This window comes from Mirounga leonina, unplaced genomic scaffold (genome assembly GCF_011800145.1).
Source record: "Mirounga leonina isolate KUSES-001 unplaced genomic scaffold, KU_Mleo_1.0 Mir_94, whole genome shotgun sequence".
Taxonomy (NCBI): domain Eukaryota; kingdom Metazoa; phylum Chordata; class Mammalia; order Carnivora; family Phocidae; genus Mirounga; species Mirounga leonina.
Window position 1 is genome coordinate 2,054,768 of NW_023270855.1, and position 24,837 is coordinate 2,079,604.

At 44.3% G+C, this 24,837-nt stretch overlaps 1 protein-coding gene across 1 annotated transcript in view; it reads right to left on the bottom strand.

Moving 5' to 3' along the window:
• Window positions 1-7,533, bottom strand: part of RUVBL1 (RuvB like AAA ATPase 1) — a 41,559-nt gene extending 34,026 nt beyond the window's left edge. The window contains exons 1-2 of the mRNA XM_034996643.1: window positions 7,289-7,533; window positions 3,670-3,756 (exon numbers count right to left, since the gene is read on the bottom strand). Coding sequence (XP_034852534.1) covers window positions 3,670-3,756; window positions 7,289-7,429 — 228 coding nt within the window. The 5' untranslated portion in view covers window positions 7,430-7,533. The remainder of the gene's footprint in view (window positions 1-3,669; window positions 3,757-7,288) is intronic.
• Window positions 7,534-24,837: the final 17,304 nt, after the last annotated feature.

Here is a 24,837-nt window from a genome sequence, read left to right on the forward strand (position 1 = left end):
AATAAATAAATAAATAAATAAATAAATAAATAAATAAATAAATAAATGGAACGAAGAATTTATGCTGCCAGGAATATGACACACTAGAAAGAGCCATGGAAAATCCTTCCTGTTACAAAACACCCAGAAATAAAGAAATAATAAAAAATCCAGAGTAGTAAACTATTGTTGCCTTGAAAGTTTGGAAGGTTTTGACAGATGGCAGAAACCTCAGCAAGATATAGTAAGAGAGAAACCCCTCAGGGCGCCTGGGTGGCTCAGTCATTAAGCGTCTGCCATCAGCTCAGGTCATGATCCCAGGGTCCTGGGATCGAGCCCTGCATCGGGCTCCCTGCTCAGTGGGAAGCCTGTTTCTCCCTCTTCCACTCCCCCTGCTTGTGTTCCCTCTCTCACTGTGTCTCTCTCTGATAAATAAATAAAATCTTTTAAAAAAAAAAAAAAAGGAGAGAGAGAGAAACCTCTGAATAGAAAGGAGCCCCAAAGGACTATGAATGAGTAGAAAAGGTGAGCCATAACAAAAAATATCCTTACGTACAAGGTATAAACTTATTCATCCTGCCATGGCTCTGGGTGAGGAGAAGAGTCCCCACAGCATGCTCTCAAACAACTTTAGGATTAGTCTTTACATTGATGACCGGAAAACCCATGCCACAATTTCATTGCAAGTGCCCTGGGTAGGGCAGGAGGGCCCCTCACAACACTCTAAGAAGAAGCCTCACAGAGTTGATCGGCCAAACACAAGTTCACAAGCAGACAGAGAATACAGAAAAAATGAAGACACTGAGTCATGAACAAAGAACAAGAGGCTATAAAAATAGCCAGATTAAAAAAAAAAAAGAGCCATATTTTGAAGGGAAAAAAAAACTGAACTTAAGAGGGGGATGTTCCTTCTTTACCAAAAACAAAACCATAAGCAAGCTAATTCATGTGGAATGACAGATTTAGAAAATCACCATTTTGCAACCACCAATGTGGTAACTGATATAGCAATAACCATCAGGGAATCCTACTCCCTTACGGTGAAAGGATATTTGCAACATCTCAGTGCGTCACTTCCGATCACTAATTAATTAAGGGAACCAGGACCTTCACAGCAGAACTTGGCCTCTGGCCCATCCGTCCTGTCAGCCTCCTGCTGGGATGCAATGGGATACAACATCACCAGTGCAGGGTTCCACCAAGTGTTTAACATTTCCTACTGATGAAACAATCAGACAATCAAACAATCAGACAATTGTAGGCCAGCTGTAGGACCTTCTTACAAAACAACTGTCCTGGACTCTTCAAAAATGTCAATGTCAAAAAAGAAAACAAAACCAAAAAGGGCTGAGGAGGGTTCCTGTTTAGATAAAAAGAGACTAAAGACACAACAATGAATGCAGTGTGATCTTTGATTGTATTCTGAATTTAAAAATATAAAAAAAAATGACACAACCCCAAACTGGAACGACTTGGAGAAATTTTAATATACACGAGACATTAGCTAATAATGTTAGCATTTTTTGGGCGGACGCTGGTACTTTGGTGTCATAGGAGAATGTCCTTGCACTGACTTCCAAATGGTTCGGAAATAGAGAAAATGCAAATGTCACAAAATATTTACAATTACTTATTTACATGTGGGGTATAGAGCGGATCATCATACCATTCTTCCAACTCTTTTTAGGTTTCAAATTTTTCAAAATGAGAAAAAGAAAAATATTCAGTGGGTTGGATTAAACAGCAGCTTAGTTATAGCCTACAAAACAATGAGACTGAACAGAGGTCTAAAGAAATTACTCAGAATGCAGCAGAGCCAAATATAGAGAAAATACGAAAAAGAGGTTGAACGACAAAGAAGACAAAATAAGAAGCTCTGGCCCAGGGTTTCCCAATGTTGGCACCACTGGTATTTTGTGGATAATTCCTTCTTGTAAGGACCGTCTTGGTGCGCTGTAGGATGCTTAGCAGTACTTGTGGCCTCCACCCACGAGATGCCAGCTGCAGTCCCTGCTCAACCAAATTGTGACAATCAAGAATGTCTCTAGACCTGGCCAATGTCTCTTGGGGGGCAAAACTGCCCCAGGCTGAAAACCCCTGCAATCAAACATCATCTGACTGGAGTTCCAGAAGAGCACAAAGAGGATAAGGAAATGCAACATCTGAAGAGGAAAAATTGTAGTGATACATATCACAGTGAAGAGGTATCAAGAGATACGTATCATAGGGAAATGCCAAAACCAAAAACATCTCGAAAACATCAAGACAAAATCCTCAAAACTAGACTTTTCAAAAGCAAAAAGGTAGCAAGCTTCAAGAGAAATAATACCAAGAGAAAACAGCTATCAACAGAATTATATATCCAACGTAACGATCTTTCAAAACAAGGGCAACATAATAAATACAAACCTGAGCTGGATACCAACAAACTTCTAGAAGCAACTTCTAAATGATGTACTTTAGGAAGAAGGAAAATGGAGGGAGAGGGAAGGGCTAAAATATAAGAAGGAACAGTAAGCAAATAAATGGTAAATACACTGGACAATCTGGTGTTGCCTACAGAGAGATAATTAAAGCTCACATTTACATGGCACTTGAAAGGTTCTTCATGAATACAGCACTTCTTCCTCTACTGTAAGACACTAGTATAACATATACCATCAATTCAATTACATGATTTCAAAAGGATAATGCAAGTCATTATCTTACAACTGACTGGTGTAACAACTGTCTGAAATGAGGCACGTGCTACTTCAGAAAGGGTGAACATACTTCCCTTGGGTCCCCACAGCAAGTCAACACCAGAGCTGGAATTTAAAGCTTATTTCTTTACAAACGCAATCCCAAGCTCCTACTGTCCCATACCAAGTGGCCCTGTTGAGGAACATGCATGACTCAAACTGGGGGCTCTGGTCCATTTCGTGTATCTGACCAGTCCCCTCACAGACATCATCACAGTAAATTACTTGATGATTTGTTGTTATACAACAAGTTGTATTGCCTCCTCTGCCTAGAAGGCCCTTTTCTCCCCTGCAAAGCCAAACTCTCTCCCAACTCTGCAGGGCAAATATCAAGTCTCAACCCTTCCAGCTTTACCAGGCTTTGGTACCACCTCCAGCTCAAATCCTGGCTGCATTTAAGACGAGTCAGTATCTCACAGCTTAGTGGCCAACTTAAGTATTTTGTGCTGTCATGGTTTCCTCTCTCTGCCCTGGACACTGGAAGCCCCTTAAAGATAAAAATCATCTAATTCCTTTCTTCTTTCTTTTTCCCCATCTCTCACACTGTGAGAGATAGTGCTAGGTAAAGTTAGCCTTCAAAAAAATGGTCACTGACTGATTTTCTTTCCCCCTTAAGTAAGATGTCATCCCCAAGATTTAATGATGCCCTAGGCCAACAGAAATGTATTTCCAAGGCAAAAGAGACTGGAAAGAGATAAAGGACAAATTCTAGACACAATGGAGACCCCTCCAAGGACTTCATCCTCTCTTCTTTGGAGGTCAGCCAGGATAATTTGAATTTTAGGAGCATGGGTTTTAGATACTCAATTGTATTATTGCACATTAGTTTTTCAAACATACATATAACCAATTTAGCTAAACAAAGACTAGTTAAGACACGAATTCAATTTGGCTTAAACATTAAGATCATTCTCTTGGGTAGATTTAGAAAATGAAAGAAACTGAGTACCTTGCCAGTTCCAGGAGGTCCTGCCAACAAGACAGCTCTTCCAGCCATTTTCTTGCTTTTGATTAATTCTACTATCACACCACATGCCTAGACACCACAATGGAAAGAAATAATAAATCAGTATTAAAATGTTTCACATGGGGAAAAAGTCCAGTTTCTGGCCCAAACAATTCATACTCAATTCAGCTAACACTGAGCGCCACTACAATGCAGGCACCGTTCTAGGTACTGGGAGCAGGGGAGGGCGACAGAAAAGAAAGCCTTGTGGTCTTGGAGCTTGTGGTCTAGTGGAAGGGACACACACAAAAACACTGTAAATGATCACTACTGTAAAAAAAGGGGTATTGATCTGGGGAGCCCTCTCTGAGGACACTGTATTTGATATGTGAAGCTCCAGATAAAGGGAAGGCAGTGTTGCAGACAAAGGAAACAGCAAATTCAAAATGCAGGAATGAGCTTGGCATATCCAAGGGACAGAAAGGCTGCATGGCCACAGCATAGATAAAAGGAGAATGGGAAGATGAGGTTCAAGAGGCAGGCAGAGGCCAGGACTCACAACAGGATTTTAGTCCATAGTAAAGTTTGGATTTTAACCTACATGTAATGGTAAGCCATTGAAAAGGTCTCAGGCTATGCATCCCATGATGATTTCTTTTTAAAAGACCTGATGGCACTGTGTAGAGAATGAATGGTAGGGGTACAAACGGGAGCACTGATTTCTAGCCTAGGGGCCAAGGGTAGACTCCAGGGGCCCACATACCTCCTGAGACTGGCAATGAAATTGAAAACAAAACTGCGTATAGATGTTCCAGGGAGGAAAGTCACAGCTTTCATCAGATTCCCAAATTAACCCAAGAATCAAGGCATACACTACTAGGTTGGCCATCAGTTAACTCCCAGAATGTTGCAAAGCAAATGCTGTACGTGAGGTTAACCTAGGGCGCCATAAGATTAATTGAATGCCTTTCAAATCCTCAAGAGTAAATTACTTGATGATTTGTTGTTATACCTTAAGTTCATACTAACGCAACACTATTAAGCCATTTACAGCATATACATACATATACATATAGGTATATAAATATTTGTATGTATATATGCAAATTCCAAAAATGGGTTACTGATTTTTATATATTTTAGAATATTTAACTATAAAGAAGGCTGAGAGTCACACTTACTGAACACATATCCCAGGACTACAAGGTTTCTTACATTGTTTTAATAACCTAATAAATTACTTAGAGCAGGCCATAGCTCTTCTCTCCAGGAGGTGACAGGGTCTTGTGAACACACCTTATCTCCTCTACCACTACTTCTTATGGACTGTGGAGAAGTACCTTGGTCCCACACTTAGACAGCCACTCCAAAAATGTGGGTTCAAAGAAGGCATGTGGATGGGCTATATTCCATTTTTGGCTCAGATGGAAAAGCACAGTACCCTGAAGAAAGCCCAGAAGCTGTTCTTCAGCTGCTGCATTTCTAAAAAGAAAATAGAGCCAACCACTATGGTTTTTCCCTAGAGCCTTGTGATATCATAATCCTCAGCACTCTTAGGGAAGAAACTTTCCAAACCGTGGATGTGTACTCTTACTGACACACTAGGACCTCTTCCATTTACTCTAAGTTTAAGCTCCAAATCCTCTCCAGTGAGATATGTTCAGTGAATTCTAAAATTTAAAAAGAACTAGAAAGGCCTTTAAAAGATCACCTAGTCTAACTCTCTTATTTTTTCAGAGAGGATATTGAGCACCAGGGAGACTGCTGATGTGACCAGAGTCATGCAAGGACCTGGAAGCTGCAGCAGGATGCCTATTATTTCAATAAATAAATACTGAGCCCTGATGAGTAAGGTTTGGGTATATAATCATATTTAATCATCTCTATTGTCAGGAAGCTCATATTCATAAGGAGGCATAAAGCATCAGAGTTAAGAGCATGGATACTGGAGGGTGCATGGGTGGCTCAGTCAGATCATGACCCTAGACTCAGGTCATGATCCTGGGGTCCTGGGATGCAGCCGAGTCGGGCTCCCTGCTCAGAAGGGTGTCTGCTTCTCCCTCTCCCTCTGCCGCTCCCCCCGCTGGTGATTTCTCTCTCTCAAATAAATAAATAAAATCTTAAAAAAAAAAAAAAAAGAGCATGGATTCTGGAATCAGACAAGCCTGGGTTTAAATCTGGTCTCTACCACTACCCTCTGAGTGACCTCAGACCTACCTACCTAACCTGTGTGAATCAAATCTCCTCCTCTGAAAACAGTTCATAATAGTGGCACACACGCTAAAGGGCTTAAGGGTAAAGTGTACTACTGTCTGCAACTTACTTTGAAATGCAAAAGTGGATTGATGGATGGATAAATGAATGGATGTAGGATAAACCAACAGAGTAAAATGTTCATTGTAGAATTTAGGCACATAGGCATTCACTATACAAGTCTTTTAACTTTTTTGTTAACATCTGAAAAGTGGCAGAGTAAAGTAGGTGACAATTATTAGGGTGGAGGTGAAAACAAGACAATGGAGATAAAGCTGCCTTGCACATTAGCAAGCCCTCAGCCAGTGTTAGCTATTTTCAGTAACAGGTCCTCAATAAGCAAAAGCTGGATAAAGAGAAATTTCAAAGTCCCCCTGACCCTGTCAATATTTCCATTGTTGGAAAGATGATGCTCAAAATAGAAAGTGGAGGCTTTTCTTTGGCCCTTTCTTCTAGCACAATCTGGCTAGGAGGCAATAGTCTTAACCTTGTACTAAGTGCATGTGTCTGTAGCTACTAAACCACGGCAAGGCCAAAGGGCATGGATCTGACCTTAGAGCACAGCAGGCTAAAAAGTAGCTGTAATATCATAGAGAGAGCACTGATTTGAGGGTCAGGAATACATGTGGGTACAAATCCCAGCACCACCATTACTAAACTGAGTGGCAATTTTTTCATCTGCAAAAAAATAATACAAAAAGCTTGAATAATTTTGTGGTTATAATGTAGGTGAAATGACTTGGCATCACTGCCACTTAAGTGGATTTGATTGGAATGGTCAAAAAGGATGCTGGAGTGTGGCTGAAAAGGACTGCTCCTCTCCCTAATTCCCATTTCCCTCCTTCAGTCCCCAAGCCCTGGAAACCAAAGTGAGTTTTCTAAGGTTGATCACTTCCCTACTTTAAAACCCCCATAGCCTCCCACTGCATTCACAGAAATCCAAATTCTTTACCATGTCCGACAAAGCCCTTCAGGAACTGACCTCCACCAAAATGTAATAATTATTTTATTTACTGGTTAAACGTTTATCGTCTCTCACCACACTAAAATGTAAGCTCCGTGAGAGCAGGGACCTTAACTAACTTCTTCCCAGCTTACCCCTGCGTCACGAAGAGAGCAAGGCACAGAGGAGGGGACTCAATCGTGATTTGCTGTCAGTGAGGCGAAGCAAGCCGTCAACCGCCCGCGTGGGGTCAGCACCTGTTCTCCTGGAACTGCCCCTCTCCCAGTCCCAGGGCGGACCTCCCCCACCCCCACCGGAGCCCATTCACACTGCCCAACGGAAACGTCGGCGGGACATTCAAGCGCGCACCCCGCCCTGAGCCCCCCACTTCAGCGGCCTCTCAACTCCCGGGTCCGCCCGCCACACCTCTCGCGCGTTCTCCTGGCCCACGAGCCCCGAGGCCGCCTGCTTGGCCAGGCCGCTCTCGTCCAGCCCCAGCCCCTTCACGTGGCTGTGGGACGCGATGCGCTGCGTCTTCGTGGTGCTCTTCACCTCCTCAATCTTCATCTTGCAGACGGCGGGAGCCAAGACCAGCGTGGAAAACGGAGAGCAAGTACCACACGCCCAGCACCTAGGTTACCATGCGGCTGTTACTAGGGCGGTTTGTCAAGGCCCGCCTTACTCGGAGTTCCATTGGCGAGGGCGGGAACGCCTCCGCTCTCCATTGGCTTTTGGCTGCGCCCATCGAGGCTGCCGGTAGGGCTCCGCCCACCCACTTCCGGCTGTGTCTCGGGGTTGGCTTCCCCCGCCACCGGCACTTCCTGCTTGGCTCCTAGGGTGAGAATGGGAAAGGTTCTCACCCGGGGTTTGATCTAGGGCACTAATGTGGGGTCCTGGAGTCCGGTTCCTAATCGTGCCATCCTATCATCGCATTTGAACGTCATACCCTTCTGCGGAGCTCAACTCATTACCTCCGATTTGGAGATGAAGAAAGCAAGTTTAGAGCTTAAACTTTGACTTTTGCTTACTAAGCAGTTTTCTGACTCCCAAGTCTTTACTTTGCCTCCCTGGGGAGGCCAAGCTCAACCAACCACTCCCACCCTGGCTCCGCTCAGGATCCTCCCTGAAACTGTTTTCCTCCGCTTCTCCTGGCCTCCACCCTCTCCCTTTATTTAAATAAAGTTGACAGTGAATAACATGTTTCCAAAACTCTACCTCCCTGTAAGGTAGTCCAAGTCCTAATACAGATGAAGATGCAGACTAATCACAATAACTTGCCCCAAAATAATCACATTACTGCAGCGAATAATCAGCAGAACTGGAGAGCTTGACTGAGGACTTGAGACTCCACAGCCTGTATAATCCTCATCCCAACCCACAGACTCAGATGATACAGCCAGCAAATATGTCTTGTCAGAAGTGACACTCCTTTATGACACTCCTGAATGATATTCACACTCCTCATAACACAATGTACTCTCCCCATCCATCCATTCATTCAATAAACATTTGTTAGTACCTGCTATGAGCCAGACTCTGCAATGCACTAGGGATGACAAAATCTCCAGCAAGGTCCTTAGTTGACAAGGGAGGTCCTTAGTTAGGAAACTTGTAACATGAGATGTGCAGGAACAGGTATATGCACCTGGTGTGCAAGCCCAGAGCAGGGCCACCAAGAACAGCCTGGAGAGCCCAGGAAGGCATCATGAGGAGAGAATGCCTGTGCCAGATCTGACCAATGGGAAGACTTCCTCAGGAGCAGTTGGTATGTTACTATTTTACAGATGAGTAAACTCTGGTCCAGAGAAAAGGAGGGACTTGCCTAGAGCTTAAGAGAGCTTGAATCAGGTTTGATACAGACCTGAAGTCAAATCCTACTGTAGTAGTTTCTGACTCTCATTTCTTATACCTCTCCAGTATTTTTGAATCTAGGTTTCTATTTGCAAGATTATTGGGTCAATGTTTGTCTCTCTCACTAAACTGCAGGCATTGTGAGAGTGTAGACCGCATTCGTATTCACCACTTTAACCCAAGTGCCTGGCACATAGCCTGACTCATAATTAAGGCTTCTTATGAATTTAAATAAGATTCAATACCACCACATACACGCTTAAGTCATGCAGTTTTGCTGCATGTATTTTAAACACTGGGTTTTATGGGACTTGGTAATGATTTCTGACCATGAAAAGAAGCTTTTGGCATTTTCAGAGCGTGAAAGAGCAGAGGCAAAGCCTTGGAAGGCTGAATATGCTACAGGTGGCCTATGATTCATCAACTCTAGGACACCAAGAAGGTTGCTTAGCATCTCATTGACTTTTTTCCTGGTCATTACCCATAAGTAAGAAGCAATTCCTTTCACCCCATAGAGGAAGAAAGCTTCCCCCAATTATAGTCAAAGTGAGGCATTCTATAGGACTAACTTCTTTGTGCCTTGCTCAGTTAGGAGAGAAGACCTTTTCTACATTTAGTATTTTAAGCCCCAGACTTTGGTATGAAGAGGATTTCCTTCCAGAAGAAATGGAGAGGGGGGCGAGGGTTGGGGAATAAGGATTTTGGAGCTCAGGGGAATCACTAGGAACACTTGATCCAGTGGTTTTCAAACCACATTCCGTGAGGTTGTTGAATTCCTCTGTGGCCAGTATGTGTGGGGAAAGGGAAGGCTGAGGGAGCAGGATGGCTGTACCATGCCCCACCTCCCCTTCCCCCAGAGCTGTTCCATCACGGATCCAGTCTAGCATTCTCATTTCGAAGATGAGGATACTAAGGCCCTCAGAGGGGATGGAGTTTGTCCAAGATCATAAATCGAGCAAGTGCCTGAAAAAGCCTAGACCCCACATCCAGTGTAGAAAGAAGCTGGGCCTGGTGGCAAAGCCAGACAGTTCCCTTCAGTTCAACAGAAGACTATGCAGCAAGCCAGTGTCCAAGATACACAAGGTGAGTAAAGGGCAGGTGAGGCCCACAGTAGTAGACATATTTTGGCTACCCTGCATCCATCCTGCTTCTTCTGGCTACCATCAGTCTAACTTTCTTTAGAGAACCACCAATCACTAACTTTGAGTCTGAGTGGTTTGGATGGGTTGACCCCACTCCATAGCTTTGTTTCAGGAATGGACATGGGACCCTGGCCTGGCCTATCAAAGTATCCCACCCTCCACCCGCGAAAGGATGATTGGTTCAGAAATGTGAGCAGACAGACCAATGACATGTGTCCTGGTATTTTTACTGGAAATATCAAGAAAGAGACTTGAGTCATGGGTTTCCAGGTCATCTTTGCCACTTTATGGAAAGACTCTGCCTGAGAATGAAGCCAACACAAAGAAAAAGAAAGGGGGCAGACAGGGGCACCTGGGTGGTTCAGTCTTTAAGCGTCTGCCTTCGGCTCAGGTCATGATCCCACGGTCCTGGGATTGAGCCCCACATCAGGCTCCCTGCTCCCCAGGAAACCTGCTTGCCCCTCTCCCACTCCCCCTGCTTGTGTTCACCTCTCTCGCTGTGTCTCTCTCTGTCAAATAAATAAATAAAATCTTAAAAGAAAAGGGGGGGGGCAGACATTCCTAATGAAATCCTTTACATTCTCTGATACAGCCTTGCCCTACTTGCAGTGTATATGCACTGATATTGGGGCTTAAAATAGATTGAGTTAGGTATCTAACCATGGGTACTGAAAATCTCTATCAATGCAATGACATATAGAAAAGGAATTGTGTGGACTGCTACATTCCAGCACTGTGCTGTGTGACACTCCCAGACTTGCCAGCATTCTCATTCTCTCACTCCTATGACCCTTGCTCTTTCATGTCCAGTTCCTTGACTCCACTTTTCTCCAGTCCAAGCTTGATCATCTCAGCCACTTGTTTCTCAACCCCTTCTGCTTCTTCTTTGCTTTGGCTTCTTTCACACCTGACCTTTGAACCCACAAGCCCAGGTCAAGCCTACCCCTGCCTTCACCACTGCCTCCTGAAGGCAGAATAAAGAACCTGGTAATGAACTCTCACATATGTGATTAAGGGTGCAAAGACCATTCAATGTGTCAATGGGAAAGGACAGTGTCTTCCACAAACTGTGCTCGGGAAACTGGATATTCATGTGCAAAAGAAAGAAGTTGGTCCCTTATCTTACAAAATATACAAAAAATTAACTCAAAATAGATCTAAAACCTGCACTTAGGAACTGTACCTATAAAACTCTTAGAAGAGGGGCATCTGGGTAGCTGAGTCAGTTAAGCGTCTGCTTTTGGCTAAGGTCATGATCTCAGGGTCCTGGGATGGAACCCTGCATCGATCAAGCCCTGTTTCTCCCTCTTTCTCTGCCCCCCCAACCACTTGTGCTCGTTCTCTCAAATGAATGAATAAAATCTTTGAAAAAAACTCTTAGAAGAAAACATAATGGTAAATCTTCATAACCTTGAATTTGACAAAGGTTTCTCTCTCTCTTTTTTTTTTTAAATTAGATTTATTTATTTATTTGAGAGAGAGAGCAGGGAGAAGGGCAGAGGGAGAGGGAAACTCAAAGCAGACTCCACGCTGGGCCCAGAGCCTGATGTGGGGTCAATTTCACGACCCTGAGATCACGACCTGAGCTGAAGCCAGGAGTCGGATGCTCAACTGTGCCAACCAGGCACCTCAAATTTGGCAATGGTTTCTTAAATATGGCACCAAAGATATAAGCAACTAACAAAAAAATAGAGAAGTTGGACTTAATAAAAATTTAAAACTTTTGTGCATCAAGGACTCTATCTCTCAACAGAGTGAAAAAATAACCCACAAAATGGAAGAAAATATTTACAAATCACATATTTGATGAGTGTTTAATAGCTAGGAGATAGAAACGGCTCCTACAACTCAACACAAAAAAATAAACAACCCATTAAAAAATGAACAAAGGACTTGATAGACATGTCTCCAAAGAAGTTACACAGATGGCCAATAAGCACATGAAAAGATGCTTAACATCATTGGTCATCAGGGAAGTACAAATCAAAACTGCACTGAGATACTACTTCACACCCATTAGAGTGGACTACAATGAAGAAGAAGAAGTTTGAGGAGGAGGGAGAGGCTGAGTGAGAGGAGGAGAAGGAGAAGGAGAAGGAGAAGAAGAAGGAGAAGGAGAAGGAGAAGAAGAAGAAGAAGAAGAAGAAGAAGAAGAAGAAGAAGAAGAAGAAGAAGGAGGAGGAGGAGGAGGAGGAGGAGGAGGAGGAGGAGGAGGAGGAGGAGGAGGAGGAGGAGGAGGAGGAGGAAGGAAGAAAGGAAAGAAGGGAAGGAAAAGAAAGAAAATAACAAGTATTGGCAAGGATATGGAGATATTGGAACTCTTGTGCACTGCTAATGGGAGTGTATAATAGTACAGCTGTTGTGGAAAACAGTTTGTTGCTCCTCAAAAAATTGAACACAAATTTACCATATGACCCAGCAATTCCACTCCTAGGTATATACTCCAAAGAACTGAAAACAGGAACTCAGCAGATAGCTGTACACCAATGTTCATAGCAGCATTGTTCACAGAAGCTGTGATATTGTGATTTATAATAAGAAATACATATTTGGTCTGTCAAAAAAGAAACAAGAGACCCAAAATAGAGTCACTTGTGTAAAGCCCCATGGCAGCAAACTAAGAGTAATACCTAACCTAATTGCAGTTTCAACCTCTTCCAGAAATATGACTTTAACCAGTCAATCTGGGATTACCTGGTCAGCACTAGTGAGGTAATCTGCCTTATAGACCCCTGTCTTCCCCCAAAGGAAGGAGACCTGTCCTGACACAATCTACTCTTTGTTAGAAACTTCCTTTTTCTGCCCCCTTCTTCCTATAAAAGCCTTCCATTTTGTACAACTCCCTAGAGCTCTCTTCTATCTGCTCAGATGGGATGTTGCTCAATACATGAATCATTAAATGAAGCCAATTAGATCTTCAAATGAATTTTGTTTTTTAACCGGTCTTTGTGCTGCTTCTGGCATCAAACTCCTAAAGCCTTTGGTATTTCCTAAGTTATGAAAGCTTTAAAGGTCTATTATGTTAACAAGGTGACTTTTGGACTGCACCTTGGGATGGGGACTGGTTACCAGGAGAACCAACCAAATGATTAAAGGCACTTTCAGTCCCACCCCTCGACCTCCAGAGAGATGAGAGGGGCTGGAGGTTGGATCAGTTGCCAATGGCCAATGATTTCATCAATCATGCATATGTAATGAAGCCTCCATAGAAACCCAAAAGAACAGGGTTCAAAGAGAGCTTGATGAACGTGTGGAGATTTGGGGAGGGTAATGTGCTTAGAGAGAGTGTGGGAGCTTCAGGCTCTTTCCCCATACCTTGCCCTATGTATCTCTCTTCATCTGGCTGTTGATCCATATCCTTTGATAGCCTTTGCAATGTTAAAAAACAAAATTCAACTGAGTACATTTTAAAGATGTTGTTGGCTGGATTCAACAGTTCATGAATCGGGCAGCATCCAATTAGCAGAAAGGATCTCTGAGGAGCTGCACAAAATGAAAGACTTTTATAGGCAGAAGGGAGCAGGAATAAGGAAGTCCCAGTAGACCAAAAAAAGTGGGTTGGTTATTGCAAGGTTACCTTCCTTAGGGAATGTAGGGTCTATCGGGAAGGTTATCTAGCGCCGATCAGAGGATTCCTGATCATTGGTTTAAGAATCTATTTCTGGGGGCACCTGGGTGGCTCTGTTGGTTAAGCGTCTGCCTTCGGCTCAGGTCATGATCTTGGGGTCCTGGAATCGAGCCCCACATTGGGCTCCCTGCTCAGTGGGGAGTCTGCTTCTCCCTCTCCCTCTGTGCTCTCTCCGTCTGTGTTCTCTCTTTTGCTCTCTGTCATAAATAAAATAAAATCTTTAAAAAAACTAAGATTCTATTTCTTGGAGAACCAACACTAAATAAGTCTTGGTTTGGTGATGTGGGGCTTAGCATAAGTGAGTCCACTGGGGGCTTATTGTCTTGTTTTTTAACAGTTCCCCCCCTTTTGATCAGACTTTCAGCATACCCAAAGGACATAATCAAAATGTTAAGTATTAGTGCTACTCCCAGCTACTGCTCTAGAATCCTGTTTTTTGCGAATCTTTGTATGGTATTCACAGGTCACAATGTCAGGTTTACATTCTTTAGGTCAGTTATTCCCTTTGTTCCTTTTCTGACATTCTAGTCTTAGGGAGATCATTTGCTTGCTGGCAGTGGCTGGGAACTTGTATTCAAAGCTTTTGAGAGAATATGGCACACCAAGGAGACTATTATGCTCATTATAAACAGGATAATTTCCAATGTGTGGAGTGCACTTCAGAGCCATGGTCCCAAGATCCCAGCCAATCAGAATCAAGTAAGTCAGAGAAATACCCAGGTGAAGGAATCACTTTTTAAAACTAATTGGCTTATTCACTGATCTTGCGTTTCTACATTCTCACCAGCATTCGGAAGTATACCTTTCTGGTTATTGCCAACCTAATTGGCATGCTTGTTATTTCAGCCCTAGGCTGATCTTTGGGGACAGAGCAGACAGAGAGAATTTTACTGGCAACTCAGAGGTGGTACAAAGACCTAAAATTAAATAATATTGATTTTTATAGTAAGAACATTCTTGCCTTTTTAATTCTCTTTCAACAAATCTTAGGGCACAGACTGTAACTTTAACCCCTTTCTAGCACTTGCTAATCTCCCTAAGGACCCTGAAACCAAGGTTTTTGTGGTTCCTGCCTACTTATTGCAAGTGATAGTTTTCCGATGTATAGGAAATACTTTGATTTAAGTTGAAAAGCAGGTTAATTTAAAGGCACATATTAAGAGGTAGGTGGTACCTGGATGGGACACAAATTATGAAGATGGTGCACATCACTGGGGCTGAAGGAAACTAACAGAACCAGGATCAGCTGGCCAAGAACAGAAGGGTCCTGCGTTCCTGGCAGTGTGGAAGCCTCCTACTCCAACATGGATGCTCTGGCTTCAAATCCTGATGTTTTCTGAGCAAGTTACCGCTCTAGGTCCACTTCCTTATGCTGTGAAACAACAATAACAACACTCACGTATAGGATCACTAAGAAAATTAAATGAGATCTTTTACAAGGGGCTCTAGTGTTGCGAAGGGCACAGAAAGTGGTATCAGAGCCTTAGACTATAAAGGCATGGACTCCCCCCCTTTAATATTTGCCTTCTCTGTGTGTGTCCTGACCTTAGTGGGTCATTTTGTCATGCTTTTTTCAGCTGAAACAGTACCCTCAGGGAACCCACAGGAACTGCTGTGGAGAGCAGAGGTGGAAGTCAGGCTGGAGACAAGGGTCAGCTTAACAAGGGCTGGTCCTGCGTCTCCTATTGTAACCTCCTCTGTTGGGGAACAGTTCTTCTATTTCAGCAGGCATGTCCCACTGCAATGGGGAAACCTGGTGGCATCTGCTGAGTCCCAGTGACAGCCTAGGAAATCAGCCCGAGCTTGCAGCTTCTGAGGGCTCCCAGGGCCCTGTCCTACTGGTGTTGCATGACAGTGTGGTCAGAGGTCAGGGTAGCCAGGATGAAAGCAACAGGTCTGAGCAGCAGACAGGCACTAAGGTTGTTTATGGTGTAAGTCTTAGTGATCCTTAGGTCTAAGATGTGGAGCAAGCCCCCTATACCTCTGATCAGGTGGGAGGGGATTAGGAGATATTCATTATGTAATAAATACGAAAATAGACTCAGTCCTCCAATTAAATGCTTGCATTCATTTCCTGTGGTAACAAATTGGCACACACTTAGTGGCTTAAAACAACATTTATTCTCTTAGTTCTGGAGGTCAGTGTCCAAAATGGGTCTTAGTGAGCTAAAATCAAGTTGTTGGCAGGGTTTCACTCCTTTCTGGAGGATCTAGGGGAGGATCCACTGCCCTGCCTTTTCCAGCTTCTACAGGCTGCCCACATTCTTGGGCTTATGTCCATCTTCCATCTTCAAAGACAGCTATGGCCAGTGGAGCCTTTCATGATGCCATCTCTCTGATTCTGACCCTCCTGCCTCTCTCTGATAAGGACCCTTGTGATTTCATCAGGCCCACAGGATTATCCAGGATAACCTTCCCATCTCAAGATCCTTCACTGAGTCATACCTGCAAAGTCCGTTTTACCATGTAGGGTAACATACTCACAGATTCTAGAACAGGGACATCTTTGGAGGTCCACTACTCTGCCATGGCCATGCTCCCCTCCTGGGATACTGGCTGGTGGGCTGGACCTGAGTCTCAGGCCCACTCTGAACTAGAGGAGTCAGTCTCCACAGTGACCTGGAGGAGAGGTGGTGTGATGCCTCCAAGGAGAATCAAGGAGACTTTCGGAAAAGGAGGGAGAGGATGCTGGCCAATATAGACTACGGTGATCTTGTAAAACATTATTATGTCCATGCGCAGATGGAAAAAATGGTGAGTCACACAGCCAGCATGAGATAGGGCTCTGGTTTGAAACTGTGTGGGACCAGCTCTTGCCAGGACACCCTCTTCCCCACCCTGTGGCTAGTGGCATTAGCAGATCTGCTTAGTGCTGGAAATTCCATGTAGCACAGCGGGTGGCCCAAGTGACAGTCTCATCTGAGGTTAGTATGGGACATATTGAGGAAGGTACATGGTTAACACAATCATTGGCAAGGTAGTCACCCTTAGAGAAAAGGGAAATTTCCATTTCACTCCTAAAAGAATCTTTAGAAGCCAAAACCTAAATCAAAGAGCAAAGTATAATAACTTCCTCTGGGCAAATTTATAATTAATCCTGGATTAATTGGCCTTAATGAAGTTGAATTAATTACTAGCTGCTTGTAAAAACTTTGAGCTACCTCAGTACAAAATGGCATTAAAGAAACCAGCATTGCATTAACATTAAGAACAAATCCCAAATAATCGCCATTCTGCAGGCCGTTTTCTGTCAGTCATTTCCCAGGGACCGTGCCCAGCCTGTGGAACCGTATGAGACCCAGCAGTCTGCTGCAGAGGGGGATGTATTTGTGGGCTAGAGGTTTGGGGGTGAGTCCAGTCAAGAAACAGTTACAGAGCATTTGCCTGTGTCAGGCCCTGGGCAATCAAAGATGTGTAAGGGACCCTCAGCCGACTAGGATTGGGGGTGGGGTGGGGGGGCTTCAGAGCACCAGCCTGGCCTAAAGCAAACTCAACTCAGATGTCAGGAGAGAGACAAAATTCTCAAGAGTGAGGCATAGTGTGATTTGTATTTTGCTAGCAACAGCACCCCGCTTTCCTCCCGGCCCTCGGAGTGAGCTAATGACTGACACCTGGCTAGGCAGAGCATTTTATGTCTCTGCTTTGTGCAGGGACACACGACTTCATCAGGGACAATGAGACTCCATGTGGGGACTTGGAGTTGCTGAGGTTGTAGGCTTGGAGGTGCTGGCAGCTATCTTGTCATCATGAGGAGCGAGCCTGCCTGCAATGGAAGCAACCCAGTGGGGCGAGGAACAAAGCTGGTGGCTTTGCGTCATTGTCTGGGCCCCTGGATGAGGCTGACATGAAAATGGGAGCTCATCTAGATCTTTTAGTTAGGTTTATTTATTGAACTTAACAAACACCAGTACAGCACTTACTCTGTGCCAGGCATTGTTCTATGTGCTACACAAATACTTCATTTATTTATTTATTTATTTAAAGATTTTATTTATTTATTTGACAGAGAGAATCAGAGAGAGAGAGCACATGAGAGGGGGGAGGGTCAGAGGGAGAAGCAGACTCCCCGCCGAGCAGGGAGCCCGATGCGGGACTCGATCCCGGGACTCCAGGATCATGACCTGAGCCAAAGGCAGTCGCTTAACCAACTGAGCCACCCAGGTGCCCTGTATGAATTATTTTTAACATTATGTATTCAGAGGGATAGTAGGCAGGATTCCCATTCTGTAATCTATTTGACATTAGTGATATTATAGAGGTTTTATTCTTTCTCTTTTTTTAAAGATTTTATTTATTTATTTGAGACAGAGAATGAGAGACAGAGAGCATGAGAGGTGGGAGGGTCAGAGGGAGAAGCAGACTCCCCGCCGAGCAGGGAGCCCGATGCGGGACTCGATCCAGGGACTCCAGGATCATGACCTGAGCCGAAGGCAGTCGCCTAACCAACTGAGCCACCCAGGCACCCCTAATTTTTCAAAATTTTGTTTTAAATATATTTTTTAAAGATTTTATTTATTTATTTGAGAGAGAGAGAATGAGAGAGAGAGAACACATGAGAGGGGATAGGGTCAGAGGACGAAGCAGACTCCCTGCCAAGCAGGGAGCCCGATGCGGGACTCGATCCCGGGACTCCAGGATCATGACCTGAGCCGAAGGCAGTCACCTAACCAACTGAGCCACCCAGGCGCCCCAAATACTTCATTTAATCCTCTCAACCTGTGAGTTAGGAACTGTTATGTCCTCCTGCTTCACAAATGAAGGAACTGAGGCACAAAGAGGTTCTGTATCTTGCCCAAGACTGCACAGCTTTCAGATGATGGAGGTGGGATTCAAGCATGAGCAGACAGCCCCTGGAGCCTGTGCTTTTAACTGTACCATCAGACAGTGAATTTCCTTTTTTTTTTTTGCTTCGGTCAGTTTCATGGAGGGCTTCTGCCACTTACTTTCTAAAACTGTGACTAGTGCAGGACATGATATGGAGGAAGCTTCCAGAAGGTGTGCCAGGCAAAGGGCATAGCTGGTGGGCGAGTGTAGGGCAAGGTGGATCAGCACTGTCCATTTGCAGGATCGCACAAGTTCATGATGGCCAGAGCGGAGAGGGGTGGGCATGGGGCAGGTGGTGAGAAGTCCATCCACAGGCAACAGTGAGAAAGCATTTATGACTCTTCCACTAAGGACTAAAACCAAAAGGATCTTAGTCCCACTGGTTTCTTTAGGACATTATTTTACATTTAAAAAATATTTACTTATTTATTGAATAGGTAATATTTTGGCCTAATTTAAAAGTGAAAAAAATTTTTTTTAAGATTTTATTTATTTGACAGAGAGAGACACAGCGAGAGAGGGAACACAAGCAGGGGGAGTGGGAGAGGGAGAAGCAGGCTTCCTGCGGAGCAGGGAGCCCGATGCGGGGCTCGATCCCGGGACCCTGGGATCATGACCTGAGCCGAAGGCAGACGCTTAACGACTGAGCCACCCAGGCACCCCTAAAAGTGAAAAATATTAATGCATTTCTAGTAAAATGTCTTCCTGTCCTTCAGCAGATGAACAGGTAAACAAATGGTGGTCCATCCACTCAGTGGAATACTGCACAGCAATAAAAAGGAACTCACAATGTGGTTACATGCAACAACACGGATGAATCTCAAATGCATTATACCAAGTGGAAGAAGCTAGACTCAGAGGTTACCTACTGTCTGCGTCTATTTATATAATGTTCTGGGAAAGGCAAGTCTTGTAGGGATAGGAACATAGATCAGGGGCTTCCAGGGTTTAAAGGTATGGGAGGGTTTGATCCCAAAGGGTTTCTCTGAGGGTTGTGGAACTGTTTTGTATCTTGATTGTAGTGGTGGTTATGTGACTGTGCATTTGCCAAGGCTCATAGAACAATATGCCAAAAAGAGTGTATTTTCCTGTTGCAGTAATCCAGGTAAAAGATGACAGTTTCAGCCAAGTGCTAACAGGTGGTTGGATTCTAGGCATAAAACCAGCAGGACGTTTTCATGAATTGGATGTAGGGTATGAAAGGAAGAGAAGACTCATGGATTGAGCCAGGGTTTGCTGCCCAAGCAAGTGGGAGAATGTAGTTCTCATGAACTGAGATAGGGCTGCTGGTGGGATGGGGAAAATGTAGGATTAGACATTTCATTTCCCACATTCAGTTTGAGGTATCTGTTAGACATTCAAGATGCATATACAAGCTGCATATATAAGCTGTACATTTGAGAGCTGATGGCTCTTAAAGTCATGGCTGGTCCTAGTGATTTGGATCACCAGGAAGTGAGTGCAGAGAAAGGAAATAAGAGGATTGAGCTCTAGGACCTTCCTGGGTCCATCTTCTGGGATACACTCGTGTGTATCCTTGCAGGGCGATTCTACACTGTTCAAGCAAACATAGAGAAGGAGTGCCTTTCTCATAGAAGTACACATGTTACACGTATGGGTGTGTACCTTACTTCTTTTTCAGTTACTAATATATCTTAGAAATTATTCCCAAGTGGTATATAAACATTGTCTTTGTTCTTTTTTTTTTTTAGGATAAAACATTATTATTTTATTTATTTATTTATTCTTATGTTAATCCCCATACATTACATCATTAGTTTTAGATGAAGTGTTCCATGATTCATTGTTTGTGCATAACACCCAGTGCTCCATGCAGAATGTGCCCTCCTCAATACCCACCACCAGGCTAACCCATCCTCCCATCCCCCTCCCCTCTAGAACCCTCAGTTTGTTTTTCAGAGTCCATCGTCTCTCATGGTTCATCTACCCCTCCGTCTTTGTTCTTTTTGAGGGCTGCATAATATTCCACTCTGTGGCCATACCATGATCTCTCTCTCTCTCTTCCTGTTTAAAATTTTTACTATAGGGGGCACCTGGGTGGCTCAGTCGTTAAGCGGCTGCCTTCGGCTCAGGTCATGATCCCAGAGTCCTGGGATCGAGTCCCACATCGGGCTCCCTGCTCAGCGGGAAGCCTGCTTCTCCCTCTTCCACTCCCCCTGCTTATGTTCCTGCTCTCGCTGTCTCTGTCAAATAAATAAATAAAATCTTTAAAAAAATTTTTTTTTACTATAGGGGTGCCTGGGTGGCTCAGTTGGTTAAGCGTCTGCCCTCTGTTCTGATCATGATCCTGGAGTCCTGGGATTCAGCCCTATGTCGGGCTCCCTGCTCAGCAGGGAGTCTGCTTCTGCCCCTCTCCCTGCTCCTTCTCTCCCCTTCTCAAATAAAAAAATAAATAAAATCTTTAAAAATAAATAAATAAAAATTTTATTATGGAAAATTTCTAACATATACAAAAAGTAGAAAAATATAATGAATCCTCTCCCCACCCTGACCCATTAACACAACTTCAACAGTGATCAACTCATGGCCAGTTTTAGTTCATCTAGACCACCACACACTCTCTTTCTTTCAAAATATTGTTTCTTGGTAACTTGTTATTTTGATGCAATTGTAAACTTACCATAGCATCTATTTTCAAGGATATTTCAGCTGTGTATAATATTTTATTGCTGTAACAATATAGTAAAGAAATAGTACAACATGCCTATTCACAAAGACCACATTCCCTGGTGCCCAAAGGACAAAGGGTTGGGAACTGAAATGCTTTCAGAACATCTCTCTTGAGGAATGGGTCCTGAACACTGAACACAAATCTCAACTTTCTCTTGGAAAGTCTCCTGGCCTTGGCCTTTACATTTCTGGGTTTTGGTTTTTTTTAAGATTTATTTATTTATTTGAGAGAGAGAGAACGAGTGGGAGGGGCAGGCGGAGAGGGAGAGAGAATCTCAAGCAGAATCCACGCTGACCATAAAGCCCAGTGAGGGTCTGGATCTGAAATCAAGAGTCAGATGCTTAAACAACTGTGCCACCCAGGCGCCCATGCCTTTCCATTTCTGGCCCCAATTCCAGTGTGTGGGTTTTCCCACACCACCAAGCAATTGCCTAATACCAGCTGGGTGTTGTTAAAAGATAAACTGAGGCATATTAGCAATTTTAAGAGTTTGAGCAAAAATTGATTAAAAGCAGGCAGCATCCTATCTAGCAGATAGAAAGAAGCACTGAGGAGCTGTATGAAAGACTTGTATAGGCAAAAGGGAGCGGGAACAAGGAAGTTATACCAGGCGAAAAAGTGGGTTGGTTATCACAAGGTTGTAAGGTTACTTTCCTTTAAGAGATGATGAGAATCTATTAAGCTGATTACCTAACTAGTGCTGATCAGGTGATTCCTCAATGACTGGTTTAAGATTCCATTTCTGGGAGAGTTGAAATTGTAATTAAGTTAATTCTCAGTTTGTTGACATAGGGCTTTGCATAAGCGACTCCATTTTGGACCAGTTGTCTTGCTTTTACCAATGTTGTTGGGGTTCAGGGCAGGCTGCCCCCAATTATGCCACTTTGGTAAATGGATTATTTTGAATTAAAGTTACTTAAGAAACAGCCAGTACAATAAGGACATTGTGACCCTTTTTTAATCTCCCTGAAAGCAGGAAATAAATTTCCCATGTGAAGGGTACCTGGGTTGAAGACATCCTTATCACCAGAGATAGGGAATTCAGGGCCCAGAATGCTGTATAAATAAACCTTGTTTACTTTTTCACTAATTTGCTACCCCAAGCTCCAACTTCTTTTTCTTGTCAATTCTTCACAGACTTATTATTTCTTTATCTAAAAGGTAAAAAAGCTGTGTGCTTCGGTTACTTCTTCGAGTCTCATATTTTTATGAGTTTTCATATGTACAAAACTAAATTTGCTTAGTTAGCCTGTGACTCTGTCTTACGTCAATTTAATGATTAGGCCAGCCGTAGAACCTAGGAAGGAGGAAGGGAATAGTTTTTCCTCCCCTACAGTGTCCTACAATTCAGCTCAATTCTGTCACTATTTACCTGGAGATCAGCTCCACATGTTAAGGGTTCAGTCCTATGAGACTGCCCTCCACCCCTTCAGAAGCCAACTGCAAGTTCAGCTTGTCACCTGTGCTTCTGAGGACCAGCTAGCTATGGATGGGAAGTTCCAAAGACCCTCTCCTCAACTTCAATTAATTTGCTATAGCAGCTCAGAGAACTCAGAGAAACAACTTACTGGATTGCAAGTTCATTACAAAAGGATTTAACTCAGGAACAGCCAGATGGAAGAGATGCATAGGTCAAGGTATGTGAGAAGGGACATGGAGCTTCCATACCTTATCTGAGCTCGCCACTTTCCTTGAACGTGCAAGTTCTCTGAACGCTATTCTTTTTTTTTTTTAAAGATTTTATTTTTATTTATTTGAGAGAGAGAGAATGAGAGACAGAGAGCATGAGAGGGAGGAGGGTCAGAGGGAGAAGCAGACTCCCTGCTGAGCAGGGAGCCCGATGTGGGACTCGATCCCGGAACTCCAGGATCATGACCTGAGCCGAAGGCAGTCGCTTAACCAACTGAGCCACCCAGGCGCCCCTGAACGCTATTCTTTTGGGGTTTTAGGGAGGCTTCATGATCCAGGCGTGACTGAATAAATCATTGGCCATTGGCGATTGATTCAATCTCCAGTTCCTCTTTTCTCCCCTCTCCAGAGGTTAGGGGGTAGGACTGAGAGTTCCAACTCCAATCACTTGGTTGGCTCCCCTGGTGGCCAGCCCCCATTCTTAGGTGCTTTCCAAAAGTCACCCCAGGAACATAACAAAAGACACCTTTCTCACTGTCATCACAGGAAATTCCAAGGGTTTTTGGAGCTGTGCCAGGAAAAAGACCAAGTAAATATTTCTTACTATAAATCACAATATCACAGCCTATAACTGACTCTCCAGAGCTCTTGCCTGTGACATTTTAGAAGGCCACAGGTTCAGACTAAAATCTTGGAAAGACATTTTCAGAATAAGCTTACCATGCAGCTTTTTCTCTTCTGTACGGGTATTTTGTGTGCAAGCACATAGCAGTAACTTTTCCACAAGTGAGTGCCATGTGCCTGACAAACAGAAGTGTCCTACCTGGGCCTTCTCTAAACCCCTGCCCTAAGTCTTCACCCTGTGTTGTGCATGTGTCTCCTCGAGTGGTAGTTGCATGGTGTTAGCTATCCCAGCACATGTCCTCCTCTTCTCTGCTGCACAAGGGACTGAACAAACCACGTCTGCTTCTCCCAGGGACTCTGTTGCTAGCGCAGGGCCTGGACCACAGGAGGCATCAGGGAGCAGTTACTGCCAAGTTGACTATATCAGAACATGACCTGGCTCATTACAGATGGCAAACTGGCTGCCAGGCAGAATTGAATGGATTTTTGCTTGGCTACCTTAGTGTTTAAATTAAAAGCTAAATTAGTTGCTGACATGTAAAAGATTGCATATAGAAATTTCATATAGAAACACTCTCTTCTCTTGAAAAATGGGAAGATGGGCAATGTGGGGTTGGCATTCCTGCCATTCCTGCGTGGTATCAGTTGGCTGGAACTGAGCAGTGGCTTCCTCTACAAAGGAAGCTCTTCAGGCCTCCAGTCTCCACACTCACTGGCATCTAAGCCCTGCTAATCTCTCTCCTTGAGTCATCTGCCTAGCCAGTGAAGACCCCTGTTTGTGACCCCTGGCTGTTAGCTGTAGTTGACAACCTTTTTAGTGGCTCCAGACACTTCAAGAATCTCTTGAGAGTCCTGTACCCTCTCCAGTACAAGCACATAGCATAACATTTTACATACAATCTGGGGCTCTGCAGCCCCTCCTGAGGCCAGGCTGCAGACCCAAAGGGCAAGAACTCCTGAGTCAGAGATGACATCTTTCTCTGCCATCTTCTAACAGCCTTTAACAGATTCCCCCATACTGACTCCGGCTTAACATTCCAGCCTCAGCTCAATCAGCAACCCGCGACAGGCCTTCTTCCCTTGACCATTCATTGTTAATTAGCTGTCCTCCCTTCTCCTGGCGCGCTAGTCCTCTTAATCTCTGCTTTTATTTTCCCTGGAAGGCTTCTCCCTCTCTGAAACGATCTGGTTCAGGCGTTAGTTCACCTGTTTACTGTCTGACCCCCACCCGCGCTCCAATATAGTATAGCATGGAGAGAGCACTGTATCCCAGTGCCGTGAATAAGCAGTGCCTGGTACTCAGTAGACACATAATAAGAGCCTGTTGAATGAACGGATGGATGGACGGATCCCCCCATTCTCAATCTCCTCGAGGCATCGGGTGGCAGGAGCCAGGGGAGAGAACAGCCCCACAGTAGGTGACCTTGGTCAATTCCCGACCCCGGAGCCTCCTCCTCCTGCGCGGTGCCAGGCAGCGCCCGCGGGCGCCGAGAGGGCGGAAGCTTCGGGGCCGGAACGGGCGTGCCCGGCGCGCGGGTTGCGGGGGGGGCGGCTTTACCGGCCGGACCGCGGCGGCGGCGGCGGC